The 25,204-nt window shown below is 40.8% G+C and overlaps 2 protein-coding genes across 5 annotated transcripts in view; one reads left to right on the top strand and one right to left on the bottom strand.

The window, feature by feature from the left end:
• Positions 1-9,147, bottom strand: part of DYNC2I1 (dynein 2 intermediate chain 1) — a 34,835-nt gene extending 25,688 nt beyond the window's left edge. The window contains exons 1-5 of one of the 3 annotated variants that reach the window (XM_083824635.1): positions 9,119-9,147; positions 4,088-4,139; positions 3,542-3,595; positions 759-1,194; positions 157-209 (exon numbers count right to left, since the gene is read on the bottom strand). In XM_083824635.1, coding sequence (XP_083680761.1) covers positions 157-209; positions 759-1,194; positions 3,542-3,595; positions 4,088-4,139; positions 9,119-9,135 — 612 coding nt within the window. In that variant the 5' untranslated portion in view covers positions 9,136-9,147. Of the gene's footprint in view, positions 1-156; positions 210-758; positions 1,195-3,541; positions 3,596-4,087; positions 4,140-5,201; positions 5,815-5,840; positions 7,840-9,118 lie in introns of those variants that run through there. The other 2 variants (XM_083824634.1, XM_083824636.1) reach the window with 2 other exon arrangements.
• Positions 9,148-12,369: 3,222 nt separating this feature from the next.
• The window catches only part of ESYT2 (extended synaptotagmin 2), an 84,625-nt gene continuing 71,790 nt past the window's right edge, over positions 12,370-25,204 (top strand). For both annotated transcript variants that reach the window (XM_083823696.1, XM_083823697.1), the window contains exon 1: positions 12,370-12,869. In XM_083823696.1, coding sequence (XP_083679822.1) covers positions 12,519-12,869 — 351 coding nt within the window. In that variant the 5' untranslated portion in view covers positions 12,370-12,518. The remainder of the gene's footprint in view (positions 12,870-25,204) is intronic.

Genomic DNA, 25,204 nt, shown 5'->3' on the forward strand with positions numbered 1-25,204 from the left:
GTTCTGATATATTTTGTTATGTATTTCGTACGCCTGTGAGAACCTTACTATACATGGCACTCTTGAATTTCTAGAGAGCGGGGTCTGATTTCTTCATTATTTTGCAATTTTATCTTATTTCATTACAAAACACTTCATTCCTTTCTCTTTCTTTACCTTCTTTCCTGTATGTCTTCTTTCTCGCTCTTCATCTCTTGTTTTCTCCTCTTCTGAAAAATATATGTAAAAATTGATGAGCAGACTTTATTATACTCAAACTCTGTACGTAATTAACTCTAGACTAGAAGAAAGCATTTCAAGGATATTGATTTCTAAAACATAATAGCTTTCTATAATAACAGATCGTTCATTTGAAATTCTCCCTCCAAAGCTGGTTATTCCTGTTTCCTTCCTGATGAACCCGTCTGTTCTCAATTGTCTTTTGTAATGGTAAGAGAAATGACACATGCTACTAACTCCGGCAATAACCCTACAACTTCGGGATTCAAACTGATCACTCAGTACAGAGTGCCAGGGCAGGACTTCTTTCCAAGTCAACTGACCAACAAAAGCAATTAAATCTCTTCAGAGGAAAGGAAACCAGCATCAAAATTCAAAAAAGCACCAAAATAAAACTAAGTTATGACAGGATTCTGTAAAGATTTATATTTCAGTAGTTACTCCAACCTGCCTGTGTTCATCCTCTCTGTATGGCTGCACAGTACTTCTACCTAAATATCAAATATTTCAAAGTAAAAGAGCAACACAAAGTAACATACCCAAACGATGTCGGCTTTTTTCTCTTTTTCTATAATGTTCTTTCTCTCTTCCTTCAGATGGTTTCAGATTATTTTGCAGGTCTGTTTGCTTTATCTCATGTCTTTTATGCTTTTTATCACGTTCTCTATCACTCTCCCTGTCTTTATCTTTCGGTACACTGTATCTTTCCTTATCCAAACTCTGCTCTCGAAGCTTAACTTGGTGTCTCTCTCTGTCACGTTCTCTGTGATGTTCTTTTCCCCTTTCTCTCTCTCTCATTTTATCTCTGTCTCTTTCAACAGATTTAAATCTCTCTCTCTCTCTTGTTCTTTCCTTGCTCTTTCCTCTGTCTTTGCGTTCATCTTTATGAGTGCCTGCGTCATGAACAGCCTTCTCTTTCCGCAGTTTCTTTTCTCTGTGCTTTTTGTCTTCATTCTGACCCTCTGGTTGTGATGCCTGGAGCACAAATAATAATAGTAATATATTAATTAATTTAGCAATCTATTTAGATATAGTATATACACGTGAAAAAAAAATCAATTTCAGGATTGCTAACTGAATTTAATTTCCCTAGCTGTATTAAAATGCTGATATATCTCTAGGCTTACTTTGTATGTAAAATAGCTAACACCATGCATGTATTTATTGTAAAGAGAACTAGTTAAGTGAGATTCATAAGCTGCGTTTTCAATGTATGTGGAAAGAATTTGGTAGAACAAACAGTGTAGAACTGCGCATCCTGTTTAGAGTTAGGTCAAAAAATTATCAGAGCATCTTAAAGCTGTTAGCTCACGTAGACAGAAAATGTGCCATCTTGTAAAATACGTAACAGAATCAAAGAGCAATGATAGATAACTGGGGCATCCCGTAACTGCCTTTAGAATAGAAGATTTGCTTTTACTTGAAGAGAAAGCAAAATACAGCATATAAAAGTTGTGAAAGAAAATTTTTGGCCTAGATCCCATGATGATGCTACTATTCCTATCTTTATTTTTATTTTTAACATTATAACAGATTATATTTGAACCTTCTTGAATCAAGTATCAAAACTCCCACTAGTTTCACTACATCCACGATTTTAGCTATTTATTTAATGCAGAACAAACAGAACTTTCTTTGATTGCAGTCAATGAGTACACTGAATTAAACTTTATCCATCTGTTTCACAGAAATGAAAGCCCAACCACACTACTTCTGTTGGAACCAAAACATTTTGTCTCAAATTTGTTTGCTTTAGCCTATGTGGAAGTAGAGGAAATGTTACTGAGTATCTAAAAAGTACAAAGTACTTATACTGTAGCACTGGCATTGAAGCAATGGGGAGCTTTGAAATGTAATTGGCAGAAAGCTACGTGGACAAGATGAACAAGTAGGATACCTTTTATCAAAGAATTAATGAGGATCTGCACAAGACACAGAAAGAAATACACATATTGGAAAATACCTCTTAAAAAAATACAGCACAAGATGAATATAAATGGTGTTACTAACTGGAGACTGAATACACATTTGGCCAAATGCCTTTGGAGAAAGTAATTAACCAGCTTAAAAGCACATGACAAACATAATAGATAATGACAGCAATTACAATATATAATACGCATGTAGGAAACTGAGTAAGTATATATAAAGTAGAGCTGTAACTTGGATTTGGGCAGTAGGCAAATCAGATCCCATTGTTTTATGTGGCCACTCTTTCTGAGAAGAAATGTCTCCTCATTTCCAACCTGAACCTCCCCTGGCACAACTTGAGGCCATTCCCTCTAGTCCTATCACTGGTTACCTGTGAGAAGAGGCCGACCCCCAGCTCCCCACAGCTTTCTTTCAGGTAGCTGTAGAGAGCAATGAGGTCTCCCCTGAGCCTCCTCTTCCCCAGACTAAACAACCCCAGTTCCCTCAGCCGCTCCTCACAGGACTTGTGCTCCAGGCCCTTCACCAGCTTCGTAGCCCTTCTCTGGACACGCTCCAGGGCTTTGATGTCCTTGTAGTGAGGGACCCAAAGCTGAACACAGCACTTGAGGTGCGGCCTCACCAGACAGTGCAGAGTACAGGGGGACGATCACCTCCCTGGTCCTGCTGGCCACACTGTTCCTGATACCAGCCAGGATGCCGTTGGCCTTCTTGGCCTCCTGGGCACACTGCTGGGTCATGTTCAGGCGAGCATCAATCAGCACCCCGAGATCCTTTTCCTCTGCACAGCTCTCCAGCCACTCTGCCCCAAGCCTGTAGCGCTTCATGGGGTTGTTGTGGCCAAAGTGCAGGACGTGGCACTTAGCCATGTTGAACCTCAGCCCATTGGCCTCTGCCCACCAGCCCAACCCATCCAGGTCCCTCTGCGGGGCCTACCCTCCAGCAGATCGACACTTCCCCCCACCTTGGTGTCATCTGCAAACTTACTGAGGGTGCACTCAATTCCCTCATCCAAATCATCAATAAAGATATTAAAGAGGATGGACAAGGCATAGCGTCTAGTGGAACAAGCAGTCAATCTTCTCTGTTTAGACTGTCAATAAATGACAGTTGCACCAGGGGAGGTTTAGGTTGGAAATGAGGAGACATTTCTTCTCAGAAAGAGCAGTCAGGCACTGGGATGGGTTGCCCAGGGAGGTGGTGGCACTACTGTCCCTGGGGGTGTTCAAGGAAAGGTTGGGCGTGGTGCTTAGGGGCATGGTTTAGTGGGTGACATTGGTAGTAGGGTGATGGTTAGACCAGATGGTCTTGGAGGTCTTTTCCAGCCTTAATGATTCTGTGATTTCTGTAAGGTAACTTAGTATCAAAAATAATAAAAATAAAATAAAATTACCCTAAGATGTTTCTGAAGTTCTTCTGATTTCCAAGTATCTTCTTTGGTTCTTCTCTAGAACAGAAAAGACGGCAAAAGGCAGTAATAAATTTGCAGTAAGAAATCATTTAACAAAGAATATTTTTTCAAAGGAAAGGATCAAGCTATGTATGGCAAGTAGTACAGTATCCTATATAAAATCCCAAACATATAATACATGATTGTTAATTTTTTTTAAGAGAAAATTTAGGTACATATTAGAAAACAAAGTAAGAACATTAATGATGCTAATAGCCTAAAAAGAGCATAGTCAATAGGTATTAGATAATGTAGTTTGAGATTTATTTTAAAACAGACAAAAAAAAATGTAGCCAACATTTAGACTTGATTTTCCAGTGCCCAAAAAAGTACATCTGCCACTTTTCTGAGGTCAACAGTTTTCATCTCACCACCACCACCAGAATATGATGCCTTTTATATATGATGATTTCCCACTTCATTCTCTGCTATTGCAGGAGACTAACAAATAGAGAGGGACCCTTTTTAAAGCTTGATGAAATGTAATACCTTTGAGAGCACCGTCCCTCCATCAATGAGTACAAAAGTGTCAGAGGAATTGCTGTACACACAGAAATAAATGTTTAGGACAAACTTTAAAAGGATTTATCTAAGTTGCTCACCTGTCTACTAATTTAAAAGTCCTATACACTCATTTAAATCCAAATTAAGATTAGTTATTTAAGCCACACTCGGGTTTAACTCAATTCATGCACCTGACAACACAGGGTCAAAAGATCTGTCAAAAGATATTAAGTGCCACAATTTACTGAACTCAAGAAGTTCTGTGAAACAATTTGACTTTTAAGCATCTGTCCCCTAAACTAAAGGTCAAGTTTGTTGCCTTATGAAGTCCGCAAACTAAGTATCCTTGCTACCTCAGACAATTATTTAAGATACCAAGAGGGGGCTCTTCACTCATAACCTAGAAAGACTGGAGTTTTTCAGAACTTAATCTTAAATTCTGTTTAAAATGTTATTCTTAATGTTGTTAAGAATTTTATGATTCTCTTTAACTGTGATTCTAAAGAAAAAGAAACAAAAGCAGTATGATATATTTCTGCAGTCTTAAAGCCAGAGAAAAGTACTTTATTATTTACATGTAAATATTTCTCTCTCTCATTTCCAGTATCAGTTACCTATCTGAGAGCTCAAACAGCATGAGTGAGAGCCTTGATTTGACAGAAACAATAGAAGGAGGCTTTCTCAAACACTGTAGCTGTACAAATGCCTCTGGATCTTTGACAGCCTTAAAACATGCCAGCACACCTGAATAAAATTAGATCAAAGTTTAGCATTCCATCACAATTCACTCATCCATCTCTTTTCAATAAAGAGGTTTGTGATGCACTACAGGTAGGGAAACGGTGTCAAAATGAAAGCTTTTAGAGTGTATCTAATGTAATGAAGTATCACAAACCTTGCCACACTTTTTTTCACAGTACTTTGTTCTCTATATTCACTAATTAATTGTAAAATCCAGATTGAAAAAAATAGTAATAATAAGTGTTTTTCCTAAAATATTTTTTCTAAAACTTATAGTACGATTTATATATATATATATATTTTTTTTTTTACAAATTTTGGCAAAAAAAATCATTTTTCCAAAAAAGTGATATGATACCATTGCTTTTCCAAGTGAAGATGTAACATAACTGCACACTGATACGTTGCAGTATGTTTTTTGTTCCTTTATTTTGGAGCTCTAAGAACTTTTCATAACACAACAGCACCACGCAAAAGTTATGTGGGTCCCTAAAGCACTATAAGCCTCAGCCGTTACAGAAGTAGCAGCTATCCAAGACTTTTCATTTATGATCTGAATCAGGAACAGCTTTGGGTGTTTTCATCAACGACCAGGTCCCTTCAGCAGGGAGGTCTGCAGCTGATGCAGCCACACCAACGAGAAGAGTTACTCCTCTAGCGGAATAATCCTTATTCCTCTAGGGGATATAAGGAATAAGGGCTTCCTCATGCTACGTGGGTGAGGGTTTCATCGTTGCAGTGACAAAATCGTGAGACTTGAGCCCCAGGGCAGCAGCAGAAGCGCTGGGGCCGCCAGCTGGCTGCGCCCCTTCACGCCCAGGGCCGAGCCTGGCAAGGAGCGGCCTCGACCAGCAGCGGAGGAGCCCGGCTGCCGGCCCCGCCTCCTCCCCTCCGGCTGCGGGCCCTCCTGAGGGGCACGGGGGCGAGGCGGGCCGGCCCCACCGCGGTCCCCTCACGCCTCTCCCGCAGCCCCGCCCGCCGCTGGCCGGCCCCTCACCTTATCGCCCTCCATGGTCGGGGGCGGCGGGGAGCCGCCACCGGGAGGGCACGAAACGGCGGCGGGAGGGCGTCCGGGCTCGCCTAGCGACCGGCGGCGGTGGGCCGGGCGGGGAGAAAGCGGGGAGCCCGCCCCGGAGCGGGCGGTGCTGCGGCCGCACGGCGTGAAGGGAAGGGGAGGGCGGCGTGAAATGGCGGGCGGCTGCGCTCCCCTGCCTCCGGCGTCGGCGTGAGGAGAAACGGCGGCGCCTCAGCAACACGTGTAAAGAGCTGCAAATGTAAAATAATAATAATCTCATAAATAGCATCGGAGCTATTTTCTGCAGCAGGGAGCAAGGGACGGCCTGCGGGGAAGGCGGGCGCTGCTTGCACGGCGAATATTTGCACCCTGCTAACGTGCTGCGCGATTTAACAGGCTGACTGAGAACTCCCCTGGGCGCTTGAAGTTCGTTTTTTTGTGTTTTTTTTTCTTTTTATTGGGGAAAAAATAAAATTGTAACTACATGAAAGGGGGGAATGAGTTTACTGAAGTATTTGTTATTAACATTTGTAGAAAGCTGATTATCGAGGGGGGGCAAAAGGCGTTTGAGAAAGGCATGTGAGACACAATCCTGAAGTTCAACAGTTGTTGTCATTAGACTTCAGAGATAAAATTTAACCCTGAGTTCTCGGCCTTAAATAGTCAGTTGGCAAATATATACAAATACGTACATCCTTGATGCAGATTTCTCCTATCCATGTTTCCTTGCTTTGTAACATAAATTAAAAAGGCTGTAAAAGTTGTATCTCTGTCTGGAATATGAGTTATTTTCCTTTATCATGTATCACTAAAGCAAATAAAGCAATTAGGATAAAAACAATGATATTTAAAAAGAAAAAACATTATGGCTTTTAAGAGCTATATTGCACTAAGCATCTATGAATGCTAAACTATTTATAAACATATGAATAATTTAGCTATCTTTGGTAGAGCAATAATAATCCATAAGCATTTTTATATCATCTTCCCTGAAAAAGTAGAAATGCGTGTACAAACCATCCTGGATTAATTCCAAGAGCTTTTTAGCCAAGGTGGTGAGGTGTTATAAATACATGGAACTATGCATCTGCTTAGTAAAGGATATTCTGCACATGTGATGTCCTCCATACAGAAGCTGAAGGACAAAAACTACCTTTAAGTACTCTAATTCAACTTGTTTTTAATAACAATACAGTAAGCACATATTACTAAAACCAGTAAATGCGACAGCAATACCAAAGACTGGACAGAACAAAATATCTTTTTTTTTTTTTTTCAAATTCTGGATGTACTATCTACTTCTTTAGAGTGTGCATATGTATTAGTTACCAAAAACAAACAAAAAACCAAAACATTTCAGCTGCCAGTAGCTTTTTATTCCCCCTAGTAGAGTACACTAGTCAAGCAGCTTTATGACGAGAAAAATCACAGATGTGGGAAGGCACCACTAGAGGGATTGTACAGAATTTTGCAAAGCTTAAAGCCAGTGATCAAACAAGCTTAACTGCTGCATGAGAGCACAAGTTGGAGGAACACCTGTGGAATAACAGAGCTAAAATTTGTGCATGTCGTTGTTTTTCTACCATCTATCAAAATAAATGACAGTTTATCACCAATCTAGTGAGGAAAAAAAGAAAAAGAAAAAAAATGTCAGTAGTTCTACTGTTTTTTCTAAAAATGGATGTTAGAGTCATGCGGACACATGAAAAAAAAAAAGAAAAAAAAAAGACATGCATTTCTTCTATCACTATACAGCATAAAAAGAAGCCCTACCTTCTCTTGGAAATAAAAGTGTGTTGTAAGCTAGGCTTTTGGTAGCCCTGAGAATTTTAATAAGATTTTAGGTAGTACACGATTTTGTATTTTGTCACTTGTTTTTCACCTGCACTGCTATCTGAAAAACATGAATACACAATAACAGCTTTTTATACTTTATAGTAATGTGCTATTATTTCTCTTTGGATATTCTTCTAATCCTATGATGCAATATTGCTTTTTTCTCCATTTGTGTGTAGAGTGACATACCACAGAATTACAACAAAAAAAAATACCAAAAATATGTACTCTCACAGCAACAATGTGGCAACCCTACATCATGTTTAAAAATTATCATTAAAAACAACAAAAAATATAGGTTTTGTATGAAGGAAGAGACTTACCAAGATCTAGGTTTTGCAGTTCCCCCCCCCCCCCCCCCCCCCTTTTCTGCTGAATTCTGAATTTCTGGTGAATTCTGGTGAATTATAAAATTCACCAATTTCTGCTGAAGATGAGAAGAAAACTCAAATACTATTATCAGTGTAGGTGCACAAGTGACCTCTCACAAAGTGTTCAAAATGCTTTTGGTAGTCATTCCTCCAGACCCATAAACAGAAACAGCAAAAATGCGGATCTCTGAAGTGACCTATGTGCCTCTAGTTTTGAACCATAACTTGTAAGAGTACTGTTAGGGGGAAAACAACAACAACAACCACAAACAAACAAAAACCAGATGATGATCAAGGTGAAAACTGAAGAACATATTATAGTGGAAAGTATATATGTCTTCAGCAACAGTAAATATTTGAGCATCTTATCATGGGACTGCTATTTATGCATTCAGTGAAAATGAAGGCAGATTGGGTTATACCAGAGATCAGAGATACATGGGTTTGTTCCAAACAACAGAAGCTCTATATACTGATGGTAGAGTCTTCTAACTCTTTTTCTGCTACATATTAGATAATTTGAAGCAGGTAGAAAATATTTATGCTATATGCTAGATGATCTGAAGCAGGTTGAGACAGCAGGACAAAATCAAACCCAGAAGTACACTTAAAATATGTTTTCTATTAATAATGCCTTTTTTTTTTAGCTAAAAACTCCTATCTGTGTAAACATTCTCATATTTCTATTCATAGTTAAAGATTTCTATTCAGTAGTTAAAAATCTGTAGAGAAAAGTTACATATTGAAACAAAGGTGCTGACTAAAATAAGGTCAAATCAAATAAGTATCAAATACTGGTTTTCAGGAAGATTAACTGTTAATCTGGAAGCAACAATTAAAATTGTTTCCCAAACATATTTTCTTGAAGTTGGGGGAAACCTAGATTGTTCTTTTTCATCATATAAACTAAAATTAGCCAATTTTTCTCATCCTCCCCCCCCCAAAAAAAATATATAAATAAGATCTTTTTAGTAAGCTATTTGAAAATATATTACTATATATAAAATATAAAATATATTATTATATATGTTAAAAAATATTATTGGTACTTACTGGATAAAAGGCATCATAGCAAACTATTGTAATCCCAGGGTTTACTCCAATGGAAGCTAATGAGTTTTAAACAAATAAAAAAAGAATCCTATGAAAAGGGGGAACAAACAAAAATAACTAAGAATTTATATAAAGGAATATTGTAATAAAAAAGTATTAATTAAAATTCCAAGGAGGCAACGGGCCTACAAAGCAGGATAAGAAAAGAATAAATATTATCTGAGATAAATGTAATCAGCTCTGTAGCTGATATAATTCACTATAGGATACTTAAGGAAAAGCCAGAGTGATCTCTGTGGTATAAGTACCTTCAAGTGTTCTTGACATGTTCAAGAAGACAGCTATTGTAAGTATCAAAAAATAGGAGGATCAGGAAATAAGTGAATTAGCTTAACAAACCCAAGTTTCTGGAGCAAATTATTCAGCAATTTGCCAACACCAAAAAAAGATAAGAGTAAACAAATAACTTCTGTTTATCAGGAACATTGTATCAAGTGCTCTAAGAGAGTGACTTTAACTTAACCCTCAAGCAGCAGAGTTTGTATCTTAACAAGGCTCTTTTGTCTCTATTATAATAATGGTATGCTAATTTCATACCACCCAGTTTCTTCACCAAAATACCATGTGAGGCCAAGTTGGTTATCTACAGAAGTTCTAAGAAGTCAGCTGTAACCTCTTTATCAGAACTTTCTCTTGATGTTACAGATAAATGCTTTCAATTAAATATTACAAGATCTCGCTTTTGTTTTCCTATTTGATTGGCGCTGTATCACTCACCTTTAGTTCTAATTAATCAGACTTCTGTATCGACTAATTCATCATTCTGGCCAGGCTCAATGCTAGGTTGTCAGGCCTACAATTATGTGTTCGTCATGCCAAATGCTACTACAAGATTCATTTTTTTTATACTGTGCTTCTCTGAGGTATTATTGGCTGTACGGGGTACTCTGCCAGTTCTATAACCAGCTCATTTGCAGAACGCACAGAGACATAAAGGACAGCAGAATAAAATGTTGCATATGGTAAAGTGTTAGTTGGCATAACATCATGTTAATTCAATCACTTTTTTTTTTCTCCTGTTTTGAATTTCAATTTTGTTTTTTGATACAGTAATATTCTGGTTCTGATACTGTGAAGCTAAACAGGGAAGTAAAATGGAGCAATGGAGTCCAAGACCTATAACGAAGGACTTGAAAAAATGAGAAAATCATGACAGTATTTTCAGTAATTGAAGGAGCTGTCAAAGAATACAGCCACTTGTACTAGGTGTTACTCAACCTTAGGACTGAAGAATTCACAAGAAAGTTTATATAAGCAAACCAAGTATTTAGGAATATAGTAAATGCAAACAGACGGACAACACAAAACCACACAGACAAACAACCCCCCACCACATTTACTGTAGTTTGATATTATTGGTATCCAAATGGGTCACAGTCCCACTTGCTATCCCCAGTTTAAAAATTAAAAAAAAAAAAAAAAAAAAAAGCTTTTGTAGAGTATTATGCTGCCTTGCAGTTTCCCAACCATCTGGGAGGAGTGTTGCCAGCAGGTCAAGGGAGGTGATCTTCCCCCTCTACTCAGCCCTGGTGATGCCACACCTGGAGTACTGTGTCCAGTTCTGGGCTCCCCAGTAAAAGAGGGGCATAGGACTACTGGAGCGAGTCCAGAGGAGGGCTACAAAGATGATCAGAGGACTGGAGCACCTGTCATACAAGAACAGTCTGAGAGAGCTGGGCCTGTTTAGCCTGGAAAAGAGAAGACTGAGGGAAGACCTCATTGATGTATAAAAATATCTGAGGGAAGGGTGTCAAGAGGTTGGAGCCAGTCTCTTTTCAGTTGTACCCATGACAAACTGAAGCACAGGAGGTTCCAGCTCAATATGAGGGGGCACTTCTTTACTATGAGGGTGACAGAGCACTGGAACAGGTTGCCCAGAGAGGCTGTAGAGTCTCCTTCTCTGGAGATACTAAAAACCCGCCTGGATGCCATCCTGTGCAATGTGCTCTAGGTGATCCTGCTCGGCAGGGGGGTTGGACTAGATGATCTTCAGAGGTCCCTTCCAACCTCAGCCACTCTGTGATTCTGTGAATGTATGGCCATTTAGTTTTCTTTGAGTCATCCGTTGTGTCTGAGTGCAGGCATCGAGGGAATTTGGAAAGATGACGTAAGAAGAACACAAGTTCCAGTTTTGCTGTGCAATGCTAGTCAAACAGCTTTTTCTTTTGTACTATTTCCTTTCTGACTTTCCATTTCTCTGGATAATTGAGATGAGGTTGTTTTCATTTCTTAAGGATGTGAAGTTAATAGAGCTTCCCTTTTTGTCATTTGTATGTTTTTCATAACTTTTTAGCCTATGGGCTAAATTTGCTCACCCCTGCCTGCAAATGCTAGTCTCAGAGCCCTGAAACTTTTGTGAAAGTTGGCTGAAGAGAGGAGAAAGAGCCCTGACTGCCCCGCTGAGTGGAAGGTTGGGCACTTATATCCAGATGAATAACACTCCTCATAAATGCTGAGATTAATCAGCAAGGGTGTACCAGCAAACTGATAAGCAAGGACAAGCAATAGCTGCTCCTCCCAAAATTGGTGGGGTTATATTATTGACAAGATAAAGGAATGGTAGGAGGAAGACATGTGAAGAAAGCGTATCTATAAAGGGACATGGGATGCAAACCTGTAGAAAATCAGGATTTATTAGTTCTGCAGATCAGGACTTGTGTAATCCCAAGAGTCTGGATTGTGGGTGCCACCCCAGGTACTCCTATATATTAACAAGATGACAAAGGAGACAGCTTTATCTGAGGATGTGAGAGCAAAACTTCAGGCAGCACCTGTTGTAACCCAGGCGTGGAGTGACCAACCCCTGGCTCCTCTAAGCTGTGTATCAGTCCATCTTTTAATAACATCCCTCAACAGCAAACAGAAAAACGCGAAGCTTTCCATAGAAGGGCGTAACAGGTGGAAACCTTTCAACCACACGCGTGGCTACAGAGACTGGGGAGAAGCCGCGGCGTGCCTGTGAGGAGGCACGAAGCAGCACCGAGGTGCCCGCCATCGCGTGCCTCCTCACAGAGCTCCTCCACCGAGCGGGGAGAGCTCGGTCGGGAAGCGACGAGGGGGTCCCCTCACGGCTCGACTCTTCCTCGGGCAGGCCCCGAGCGGCGGGGAGGGAGCCCCGGGGCCGCCCGGGATTGCGGGAGGCGGCGGCGGCAGGAGGGAAGGGGGCGGCCGGCGCCTCCCCGCGGCTGGGGCCGGGCCGGGCCGAGCCGAACGCGGAAGCGGGCGGCGGCTGGTGTCGGTGCGCGGCCAGCGGGGCCGGGCGCAGGATGCGAGGAGGAGGAGGAGAAGGAGGAGCAGCGGGAGGAGCGGCAGCAGTCGGAGGAACCGCCGCTGCGGCAGCATGAGCGGGGCCGCGGCGAAGCAGCCCCCCGGAGCGGGGTCCGCGGACAAGGCGGCGGCGGCGGCCGCCGGGGACTCGGTGCCGGAGCCGCCGCCGCCGTCGCTGCTGAGCGTGGACGTGACGGGTTTGGTGTCGCAGTTCGCCAGGAGCTTCGTGCTCATCTTCCCCGTCTACGTGCTGGGCTACCTGGGGCTGAGCTTCAGCTGGGTGCTCATCGCCCTGTGCGGGCTCTTCTGGATCCGCAGGCACCGCGGCGGCAAAACCTCCCGCCTGGGCCGGGCTCTCGCCTTCCTGGAGGACGAGGAGGAGGCGGTGCGGCTCAGCGTCTCCTCGGCGGATCTGCCCGCCTGGGTGAGTGCCCAACAACGCCCTTCGGCGCTTCCGAGGGAGCAGCCGAGCCCCGCGGCCGGCCTCGGGCCCGGCACCTCCGTGGTGGCGGCCGCCTCCTCGTCCCCGGGCCGCGGGGCACGGGCCCGCTGCAGGCCCGTAGCTGGAAGGGAGAAGGCGAGGAGCTGCCGGCCTTGGGGTGCCCGGCCCCGCTCCGCCAGCCTCCCTCGGGACCCGGGACCGTCCCTCGGCCGCGGTGGCCTGGCCCCGCCGCCGCCTCCCGGCCCGTTAGCGCCTGAGGCGGCCGCCCTGCCGTGCCCTGACCGCCGCCGCGGACCGGGCTTCCCTCGCAGAAATAAACTTTACCTCAGGCTTTGGGTTACCTTTTTATTATTTTGTATCTTTTTTTCCTCCATCGGATGGCAGCGACTCCCGCGTTTGGGACGTCGCGAGGTCTCTGCGATATCTTGTGACTGGGGAAAAAGGTTTTTTTCTTGAAAAGTTGAGAGCAGAGGCTGACAAAATCAGCTTCTTAACGGTTTTAAATAAAGTGTTACTTAATAGGGAATGACAGAAAAATGAGGTGGTATTCTTGGCTGCTTTCAGGGCTGTGAGGGGAGGGCTAAGGTGAGGGCGCTCAGGTGGCTGTACTCAAGCATCGCCGTGGTTGGCTTTAAAAGGTTTTCTTCGAAAGTGGAACATTCCTTTGAAAGTTTGGGGCTTTCTGATAAATATTTACAGCTACCATTTTCAGCCGAAGCTCAGCTTCAGAGCTGACTACTAGCTCTTTGTAATTTTTACCTGTGGTGTTAAATTTCTTTAAACACAGCTAACAGCCAGCCACCCAGCAGCGCTCATCAAGGCCTCGGGTGTCCTGTTCTGCTAGGGTAATCCGCTGTGAGGAGCTTGATGCTATCTTGGTCTCCACATCAGAAGTCTTGGGGATTTCTGCTGAATCTTTCCATGTGATTTTGTTGCTGCCTGTTCTCTGCTGCTCAGTGATAGCCACCCACGTCTCTGCAGGGTGCTCTGTGCAGTGGCTAGGCACCTGGCAGGCTTGCAATGTTCAGTATCCAAGTTGTGGTCTCCTTGTCATCAAACTGTACCTGATGTTACCTGTTCCCAGCTCTAACAAGGAAGTTATGCGAGTTTCAGACATCCAGAGTGAATATAGGGTATAGGTGTGAAATTGGAGGCTTCTTACTTCTGTTTTCTTGTGTCTTTTACCCTAGTTCTTTTTACAAGATCGTGGTAAACACGGGAACTGTGTATAAAAGAGATGAGGTGGTTTTACTGCTTGAAGCTGAGATGTAAGTCTTAAATAAACTGGCCAATAGCTCTTACGTTAGCTCTATGATTGCTTTTTTTTTTCCCTGTTACCATGCAGTCATATAATGGAAATGTTCTGATTTGACGCATTTAAAATAAATTAATTGAACCTGGGTTTGTTGTGGAGGGTTGTGTAAGTAACTATGTGCCAGTAACTAGGCAGTGGATACTCAAGCTTAGTGCTGTGTGTAAACTCTAAATCATGATTAGTTACCTTTGATAAAATGGCAATTAATTCTTGCATGCAGTTGGCCAAATACCTAAAAATTGAGAAAGGGGCCTCTGGACTTTAGTGTACACTGTGGGTAGAAATTCATAGAGAGAAATGAGTGCTGGCTGCAAGCACCTGCATATCATAGTGCTGTCAGAAAGCAATTTATCAGTATGCAGTGTTTCCCTGAAGGTGTGACCGTCTGATACATCAGTTGGCAGTTGTATTGTAAATCACTCTTTTCTTTTTCTTTTTCTTCCTCTCTTTAATCATATTGTTAAATCTTAAAGGTCTCGTTTCTTTTCCTTCTGCTAACTGTATGCTATATTCTGGAAGTATGCATCCAAATAAACATAGCTTCCAGATTGAATGCAGCCTGGAAAACAGAAGTCTGTTGAGGACTGAGGGCCAATCAAAAGTGGTCTTTGTCTGCTCTCATAGTCATTAAGCTTCTAATGACTCTTTTTGCTATCTGTGTAACTTGTCTTGGACAATGGCTATTCTCTTTCCTTCTGTTTTCTATATGTTATCCTAGAGAATCACAAATTTCAATCATATTTTGAGTAAGAGACAGTGGACAGTATATGGAGCCTGATATCTCTTACTATTGATTGATTACTGTTCCAGTTTATCTCTCTCAATGTGAACTCCAAACTAATGTGTGCTCTTTTGGTTTCTGATCATGGAAATAAAGTTAAAATGCAGCATTGTCTTACCCAAGTAAGTTAAAATATAGGGCATTTTCTATTCTTCAGGGACTAAAACTGAGATGCAGTAAGCTGTTTTTCAATTAGCATTACCTAACATCCTAAACACTTATTTGCTTCGTGGTATCTTTTTTTTTTTTTTTTTTTACTATTCTTATTAGAAAAGAATTTCAGGTGAGCAGCATTGTATGTGAAGTGTGATTTTTATTATTTTTTCTTTTTATTTTTTACTCTTACCTGCATTACGATTGATTACTGCATAAGCCATTTATCTGAGGTATGCAGTAATACTTCACTGACTTACTTATTTTTAAGAAAGTGGTTATTGCAGGAGTAGTGTGTTAAGATTTGTCCTGTGACTATGCTTAGTTATGATTTGCAAGTAATACTATTGTGCTATCACACTACCGTTAGTAATGTTAATTATTAGTTTCCTAAAAAGATTTAATTTTTCCGTAACCAGATGGTTATATGATAAGAACGTTCTGTTCTGTGAAAGGAATGAATTCAACATGAATATTAAGTCATTTAAAATGTAAATACTCTGTTATTTAAAATATTATGCTTAAAGATCACACGCTAGAACATAAACTCTTCAGGAAGCAATTTTTCTTCTCTGTTCCTTGCGCTTTGTATTACTAATTCAAGTGGATGGGATCAAGAAATATTTTGTTCGCTGTCGTAATAAGATCTGTACTCATAGGCCTGCTAACATGTAGTTATAGCTCTGCTGCGTGTTTGGGAGCTGTCACTGGTTATGTGGGGTGGGAGGGAGGGGAGTTGGGCGCTTTTCCAAGTCATTTGAATTAGGCAGCAGAATTTACAATGCAAAATGACTGGAGATCAAAATGGTCTTTAAATAAAGTCAGTGTTTCCCCTGTCTTAGCAGCGTTTCATACGCTATATGTATTTTATACTGGAATAAATGTAATTAAGATGCAAACATATATAAGGAAAGCAGCAATTAAGAATCCTTACTTTGAATAGAGAAGGTAGGAAACCAGGACTGAAATTTTAAAGGCAAGGCATCATGTTGCTTTAGATGATGAAATTCCATCACTGTTTTAAAAATAGAAGTGGTGTAACCAATTTACTTCATTCTTTCTCAGAACAACCAAAAAGTTATCTAGTTTTTCCGTTTTAGGGGATTTGGGATTGTTTTATGTTACTTTCATGATGTATTTACAGTTACTGTTCAGCATTGTTTTGGATAAGTGAAATTTACTCCTCTTTTCTTCAAAGTATAGATAAAGGCCATGCTGACTTTTTTTCCCCTGGATTAATTGTAAATTTGGCCTGGTACCAGGGCCTGTATCTGTGCAGTCTGTCAGCAGTCAGCAGGAGACCAAAATAGGAACAAATCTTAGCGGTTTTAGATAATTGATTCTGAAAACATGTTTGGACAAATTTTTTTGTTTCTCTTTCCAAGTATTATATTATAATGAAACTAAAGTAGTATACATCTTTGAAGTAAAAGTAGTGTCATATTAATATATTAATTACAAATTTGTGATAGTATTTTGTGTCCTATAGACTTGAGTTTCTGCTGTAGTTTGGAGTGATTTTTATGGTGGTATTAATTGTTTTTCTCACCTACCTTAAGGTACGGGAAAAAGCCTGCCCAAACTGAGATAAACGTGTGACTAGTCACCTGTTCAAGTAAGCCGACTTAGAGTGGTAAAAAAATTTGCTAGGTACTCCTCTTGGGAAGTGGTATGAAATTCTTGTGCTCAGGTAGTATTTTGAATTGCTGTATCATTGCTGTACCTGTAGGGAAGATACTTGTGTGTACCATTTTTGGTAGATGCTGATGTACAGCTCCAGTAATCCATGAATTATCAACCCAGGATTAGATGAGTGTTTTTTCGCAGTGGTTCAGCAAAGTATGGCTTCTGTGGTAATTGCATACTTGTTAGCTGAGTGTTGGATTGAATGTTGAACAAACCCCTAGTGTTTAAAGGATCACAGACTGTTCTGGGTAAAAGTAGTCTTTGGAACATGTGTGAGAAAGGAAATTGTGATTTGTAACTATGAAATGATTTGTATTTAGTCATGTATATCCTTTTTTTTTTTTTTCAAACCCTTCTATGAGCTTCTTGTAAAATACTGTAGTTACGTGGTTAGGGGAATGAAGATTTCAGTATTTACTGATATTAGGAAGGCAGACCCAGTATGTTCGTGGAAGAAGATCAGTTAAGCAGGTCTAAGTGCAGAGTCATATCCTGTACTGAGTTGCATCTGCAGAGTACAGAGGATCGAGGTGGTGGTGCTCTTACTTGTATTTGATATGACAGCTTCTGGATGCTGTAAAATCAAACCTGTGAACTGGATCTTAGATTCAGGACAGGAAGCTCCAAAGACTCCGTACTGATGGCTATTGAATATGTACTCGGTAAACCTGATAAAGCAAAAGGACTTCTGCAATGCTAATTTGTTTTTTAATTCCCACAGAACAAAAAGAGCTTTCTCTCAACTTACAACTTCAGCTAACGCTGTTAGCTATGTGAATTATAGGTGAGTTTTTATGCAGCGTACTAAAACATAAAAAGGGGGATATGAGCCATTGTTACACATCCTCCTCATCCTTTCTCCAAATGTTAGTTGAGAATGTTAGATTCAATATAAAAATGACTTCCATGTATGTCTCCTTAATGCTAAGCTGCATCTAATCAGTTTAGATGGTGAGTGCTGCAGATGGCCATATCCTGTGGGCTGCCAGCCTGCATCTGGAAAGTATGAAACAGCGTGAGTGAGGATGGAGTAATAACTTGTGAGTACTGAACAACTGAAGTCCACATCCTTCTGCCTGATGCATTTTTTTCAAAACTGCCTTCTGTTCTAGATGCCTGATGGTGTATGTATACACACACATGTACTGGGTGGTTTAGTGGTTGTGGGTTTTTTATTTTTTTGGAAGAAGTTTAATTTGGTTCAGTATTACTTCTTGTACCTCAGAAGGTGACCTGGGTGGCTTTCTAAGAGTACGCCATAGGTAAGAATGATGGGTTCTAGGAATGGAGAACCAGGTGGAAAAAAATTAACTTTTATGTTTGACATTGATAATATCTTCTGTTTCTCAAATAAAGTTTTCAGATTTACTGTATTAAAACTATGCTGAGCTGACTTCTGTCTCATACTGCTTTCTGTCATGTAGTAATGGGGTAAGCATCACTGTATGATTCATACAGAAAGATCCTTTTTCAGAGTGTTTATGGTAGAAAACCGTGTGATGAGCTGATGTTTATCAACATGATATCAAATTACTGTAGAAAAATATTGACCTGAAAATATTAGTATGCTTTTGAACTGTTTTTAGGTACAACAGACATTCTAGCTATCTGTGTATAATGGATTTTTTTTTTCAATATAACAAACTGATGCTAACCAACAGTTATCAGTGACTTTTGTGATGTGCTGTTTGTCTGAGTAACTGAAGTTTTGTGCCTTTTTATTATGTTTAAATTTTACTTTCACTTTGGTCTGCCAGTGTTGTTTCCATGCCAGAATAGTCTTTGAATACAGGGGTGGGGCCACCTTGAGCCATATTTGAATAGGTAGGAGTCATAAAGATCTTGTCAGTAAAGACTGAAGCTTTGTGGAGGGGGGGAAGGAAGGCTAGAGTAACAGTCATCCTTTTCTGCCTCTTCCACGAGCTGCTTCTGGCTTTAGAGAAGGATTTACTGCTTCTTGAGACTGTTGGCACATCACAGAGTGTAGTTGGATATGCATTCTAAATTATATTTTTATTTTTATCTTTTTGCATGTGAGAGCCTGCTGGAAAATAGGGAGATGAATCAAGGTTATCATCAAAACATTTTCGTAGTAGTTTACAGTAATGACAGCCTGCTGTAGAAATTTTAAGCATTCAAAACAATTCTTTGGTGTCCCGTTCTTGTATTTTAAAATGAAAGAACAGGTAGCATTTTGTTTCTAGTAAGATAAAAATCTTTGTCTTAAATAATTTGATTTATATTGCAGTTTATTTTTCCTTTTATCCAGCTGTCACTAATTATAGCATAGAAAAAGTTTTCTAATTGCAGACATTGCCTCGAGTGTAACTTTTTGGAGCTTTGCAGCAATTTCTTGCTGACCATATGCCTGAATATGAGCTATGGGTTTACGGAAGCTGTTTTCAAAATGTGTTTTGAAATGAGGTTTTAAAAGAATGCAGTTTTTTTTAAATATCCCCTGTAGCATCTGAAAGAAGGTTTGGTAGAGCTTTATAGTGTATCAGTGTATCATAGTGTATAGTGTATCAGATTCTGAAAGCAATGGTTAATGATTATAAAGTGACCTATGTCACTGATTTGTTGTGTTTCAGCATGTAAATACAAAGGAATCAATAAAAAAAAAAGAGTATGGTCCTTCTGGAAGCATTGCATAAACAAGAGATTTTTGCATTAGGCACTGATAATGTAGGTAGAGAGTTGTTCCGAACATTTTCAGCCCATGAAGTCTCATCTTTCTCTTTGTTTTCCTTATTCTCAGACAATATAAATTAAATCTGATACTGTTCTTTCCTATGGAAGGTGGGAATGTTCACCCCAGCAGCCAAACTTAAATCCTTGTCTTTGGATGATGTGTGTGAGCACTTAACGAAACAAAATACGAGGTACTCAAGTGTGAGTAAGAACAGTGGGAAAGAGTATTTTGGTAAGAAAGGGGTGTGTCTTAGTTTGAAACAACTGTTTGAATTAAGTAGGTTATGAAACTGAACTGCTTAGGTCTAACATTTTATCATTTGTATAACTTTTGGATTGTATGGCACTTCGATATTTCTGATTAAGATTTCTATCAGGTGAATAAGGGAAGTATTCTTTAAAGTAACGAAAGAAGATGTTAGATGGGGAAGAATCAAATAAAGAACTTGCTAAAAGTGGCCACCTGTGCAATGGTTGAAGCTGGTTGCCAGCGTGGTGTGTTTGACAGTGTATGTGGTTCTCCAGGATGGCTTGAACTCACCCAGGACCCTTTTCAGTCCCCTCTGCCATACACTAAATGCTTTTCTTATTTTGCAGCAAAAAAGAGGATCTAGACAGCAGTTGCTTTTCTTACACAGTCTTAATACTTTTTCTGCGGAAGCTTTGACATCTCACTGGATGGGAGAAAAGTTCTGTTGGGGCGAGCAGGGAAGGATGACAGTGTAACCGAAGATGTATGTGACGTTTTGTTTTGGAAAATAAGGATCTAATTTAATTTTTTCTTTCTGGCACTTCCCAACTTTTCTGTGTTCTGATTCCATGAATGTCATTCCTTTTACTATGCTTTTCATGTAAATTTTGTGACTAAAATGACCATCAAATCACAAAATGGATCATTGTCATGCCTGGTTAGTGGGGCTGTTCAAACTTGCCACGTGAGCTAATGGAGTAATTGGTAGAACTAATAGATTCCTTCTCCGTTGACTTCAATTAGTCCAGATTAAACTTGCATTGTATGGAAGTTTCATTACAAAGGTGAGGTTCAAGAATCAGAATCATAGAATCACAGAATATTTTGGGTTGGAAGGGACCTGACAGATCACCCGGTTCCAACTCCCTGCCATGGGCAGGGACACCTCCCACCAGGTCAGGTTGCCCAAAGCCCACTGTGTCCTTTACTGTTTTTGAGGGCTTGTGTTCAGCATGTATGTCTTGTTAAATCCATTCCATTTGCCTCATCTCAAGATACTTTGCGTTGATCTTTCTCTTGTTCCCTAACATAGTTCCGTATTTCTCGGAAGCTCACAGTTCAGGTGAGCTGTGTTCTGTCTCTTCTTGAGTCCCCCTGGGGTGTTGTTTTAGGAGGGGAGATGCTCCTCAGACTTTCTGCAGAGCCATTTGATCCCCATGCCCAGCCCAACTCTAGTTTTTATTCCCACATAGCTTCTACCAAGCTCCATGTAGCAGTCTTTGTTGGACTTGCAGAGCTCTTGTTTTCTTTGCAGTTTAAATGGTGCAGCCTTTTGACCGTTCTGTTCCATTTTTGTGCTTCCTGTGATGTTCTTAAAAGAAGAAAGTGAGAATGTTCAAGCTTCTTCCTATTGAAGTTTTATATACATTCTTATGAGTAAGGAACCAGTTTTATTTGGAAAACTTTTATTTGTAAGTGAAGTCCTGCTTTCCTCTGTGTTTCAATAAGCTTACTGCAGAGAGAATCAGGGAGACCAGTAGTTAAAAAGAACGAATCTGGAGTTTCCAAACAAAGTAAAAGTGCACTCCTGCCAAAACAGCTGTCCTGCACCCAGGTGCAAAATTTCTCCCTGCCTTCCTGTGCCAGCATTAGCGTTTACCTGGCCAGTTAATCACAGGCTTTGTCAGGCTGGATGGGGCTTTGAGCAACCTGGGCTGGTGGGAGGTGCCCCTGCCCATGGCAGGGGGGTGGAACTGGATGGACTTTAAGGTCCCTTCCAACCCAGACCATCCACTGATTCTATGGCCAGTTCCTCTAGTTAGCTTACTGTGCAGCCACACGCGTGCTGGTGCCTACAGAAAGGAGGCTGGGGAAGCCAGTTTTGATATGAAATGAAGCGGTGCCTTTTGTGAGAGGACCCTCTTAGCAGGGAGTGGCAAGAAACGCTGCTGAGATACTTTTGATGGGAAGCACAGTGTGAACCTGAGCAGTTTATAATGCCGAGCTGCACATCCAGCTTCTCTGATAACATTGAAACAGGCCTGTTAACATACCTAATTATCAAACATATAAACCCTAAGTACTTTGAGCCAACTTCAAAGCCAGCCCCGTTTTTAGTGGGTGGTTGGATCAGATGAGCTCCAGAGGTCCTTTCCAACATGTTGTTCTCTGATTGTTTTTGTTTTAAGCTATCGTTTAATTAGCTTTCAGTCTCCAGCTGCGGCTTACAACTAGTAAGAAACCTTTTCTGCATAAAAAGCCAGTATTTACTTAACTATTAAGTGTACCAGCAACAAAAGTAGATGATGGCTATCTTTAGAGAGAGGTTCTGTGGGAGGTAGTGAGACTTCTGAAGTCATTCAGATGCCTGTCAGCTAAATAGCTAGTATTAAGGCTCTGTGCAGCAAATTGCTAAAACACAGCATTTTTCCGATGGAACTCCAGTTATATAAATAACCTTTCGGAGAGGAGCGTTCCTGCGTGAGTCACTGCACCAAGTTTTGTCTGCTACACCCTGACGTGACTACAGGACTCTCGACAGCACTTGGGAACCTGAACCAGGGCTAACGGTTTTCAGCCGAAGCAGCCCAGGATTCTGCCTCAGGAAGTTGTTACTAGAAATACGAAACTAGATTTACTTGGCTGAAAATAGCCATCACATGATGGACAGGCATTACATTGTCATTTGGCTGTCCTTATCGTATAGCAGCCTGGGTCAAGTTTACATTAGGTCAAAAGCAGGCTCTTTCCCCTGAGAGAGTTGTGATTGTGAGTTTAATTGCCCACCTTTTTACGTCTGTTTTAATGAAGACTTGAACTGAGAGAGTCTAGTTCAGGCTCTCGCCCTGTTGTTTTCATAACCTTTGTTTGCATTCCTTCCGATAGATACTGGCTCATGTGAATTATCCAAAGCGACTGAAATAGTTTCTTTGGGGAAGGTTTGGAAGATTAGCACCAAATACGAAATTCAAAATGTATTCCCAACCTGTTGTCTGTCGGTATCCCATCACTGTCTGTTTTAAAGGGCAGGTGGGAGGAAAGCAGGTGGATCTGCGTGGAAGCACAGTGTCTCCCTGCTTCATTTTTAAAAGTAACCGCGGGATATGCCGATGTGTGAAGGTGATCATAAATCCTGAAGTGTTCTGGTTTGAATTAACCCTGCAGTATTACCATCCACACTTCTGTTCTTAAAAGTTGTGCGTGTTCAGTTTGAAATAGCTTACTGGGGAAAAAAATGATCGTGGGAAGGAAGAAAATGCAGGTAGAGCTTAGCAGCTGAGGAAGCTCTTAGTTTGGTGTTTATGCACTATTACTTCTTCTTTGTAATACATGGTTCTTCAAGCCTTATTTCAGCTCCCCATACCTTGATATAAAACAGTATGTGTGCTTTCTCGGATGCCGTTCTTCACACAGCACACTCCGTAGGCTGCTAAGCTTTGAAATCCAACAGTGAGTAAGTTTACAACTTCACATCCAAAATCTTGACAAGAACTCGTGCGGCATTCCTCTGCAGGGAAGAGTTTTACGAGACAGGCTCTGAGGTGTTTGTGCAGCCTTACAGAGCGAGCCCTCGGGGCTTGTTGGTAGTTAGCATGTTTCACCCGTTTGCGTGTTTCCAAGCAGAGTGCCATTACTGCAGCGAATATATATTTCATTTGCAGAAATACCTTTCAATTTCTTTCCTTTCCCTCCACCCAGCCTATTGATTGATCAGGTTAGTTGTTGAACTAGGATGCTAACTGCTTTTGTATGCATGGCTAGGAAGTTGTCTTAGCCTAGTAATCAGGTTTATGGTGCTGACTAACTATATATATTTTAAACTACTGTGTTCCTCACCCAATTACTTTCCTCCTAAAATACTTGGAACTGGAAAGAGAACGCTTTTCCACCCACCCACCCTCTGCCAGTTAAATGTCAAATAGCAGCCAGGAAATAAGGGAATTTTTCCGTGCGGTAGGGAGGGGGGGAATCTGGGTGCTGGCTTTTGAGTTGTATGTGGTACAGGAATATCTGATAGCGATAAATTAGACAGTTGATTAGGTGTGACTGATAAATTAGATTAAAATGTAGTTGTTTCTCTGTCTCTATTTGCTCATGGTAGTCTTCATTTCGGTTTATCTTTTAGGGAAAATATTTGAGCTTTGGAATGTGTCTTTTTCCCCCTCCTCTTTGTAGGGTGTGTTAGGTATGAGCACCGTGGTGATGCGAATGTGCTTCAATTGTCCGTGCTCCTTTGATAACATCGTTTTTCTTACTTCTGTCTTGTTCATTTAAGTCTTTATTGTGATAATTAGCTCTCTGCTAGATTTGTCTGTGTATAAAGCATTTTAAAGAGCTGTGCATAGTAAGTGTTTGTGTTATTTTTGGTCTTACATAGACGTATGGTAATTGAAAACTTCTGCCAACAGTTGTGTTTTTCCAGTTCCTTTGTGTTAGGTTGAACTTGTCTGCGATTTTTTTCCAGTACTTGCCCTACCTTTTACGAGTTCTCTGAAGTGTATTTGTGAATAACAAAATGTTACCAAGCTGTTCACTTGGTTACTTTGATGTGCTGAAAACCTCCCTAATGAATTATTTTTCCTTTCTAGTTCGTTAGAGCAATCCATAGAACCATGGATTTGTTTTGGAAAATAGTGTTTTGTTTGTTTGCTTGTTTACAAATCACTTTCTCGTATAAGAATAAAAACCTTAATTAACAACCTTAATTTTACTGTATGAGATATGAAAAACTACAAAAACGTTACTTTAAAGCAGGGATTCAGGAATTCCCTTCCGGCACACGCGTGTTGTTTTTAGTGTACCTGCTTCCTATGTACTGAGCTTTCTGGTTTTCTGGCGCTGCTGGGAGGGAAGTCTGCTGTTCTAGTAACACCACAACAATGCTTCTGACAAAGCTGTCACTGGAAGTGGAGATACCTGAAAGTAGGTATCTTTTTTTATTTCCCACTTCTTCCTAGGGCTCTTTATGTTAAGTCTGGGGAGAGCCTGCACAGCATCGTTCTGGATGTTATGCAGAACTGGGGAGGGATTGTAGTGGGCAGTGAGTGCACATAGGACCTGCTGGAAAATTTTTAAAGATATTCAAGCATTTACCCGGGAAATGGGTAATAGGAAACCTATTATGGCATAGCAGGGAGCAGCGTGTGTTTGTTCTTGCTCAAGACATCCAGTCTTTCACCTTCATTTCAAGTGAGTCTGGTATTTGGGATGTAGAATACTTGGCAGTTTTTTTCTTCCGGTGAGAAGTGGAGACGTTTCTGCTTGAAGTGAAGCTCTCCTGAAGGGATGGAAATGATGGTAGCTTTTCCTTGAAGTTGCTTTAAAGCACTTAACCTTGACTGTAATAACATTGATTCACATCTGTATCCTCACAGTGCAAACAAGAAAACTGTAGAACATCATTTCAACTTTGACTCTTTGAAAAGCAATAGAAATATATCCACTTGCCAGAGAGAGATTATTCCTTATTCCTAAAATTAATGGGTTTTAAGCTCTTGACA

The sequence above is a fragment of the Anser anser genome (genome assembly GCF_964211835.1).
Source record: "Anser anser genome assembly, chromosome: 2".
NCBI lineage: Eukaryota > Metazoa > Chordata > Aves > Anseriformes > Anatidae > Anser > Anser anser.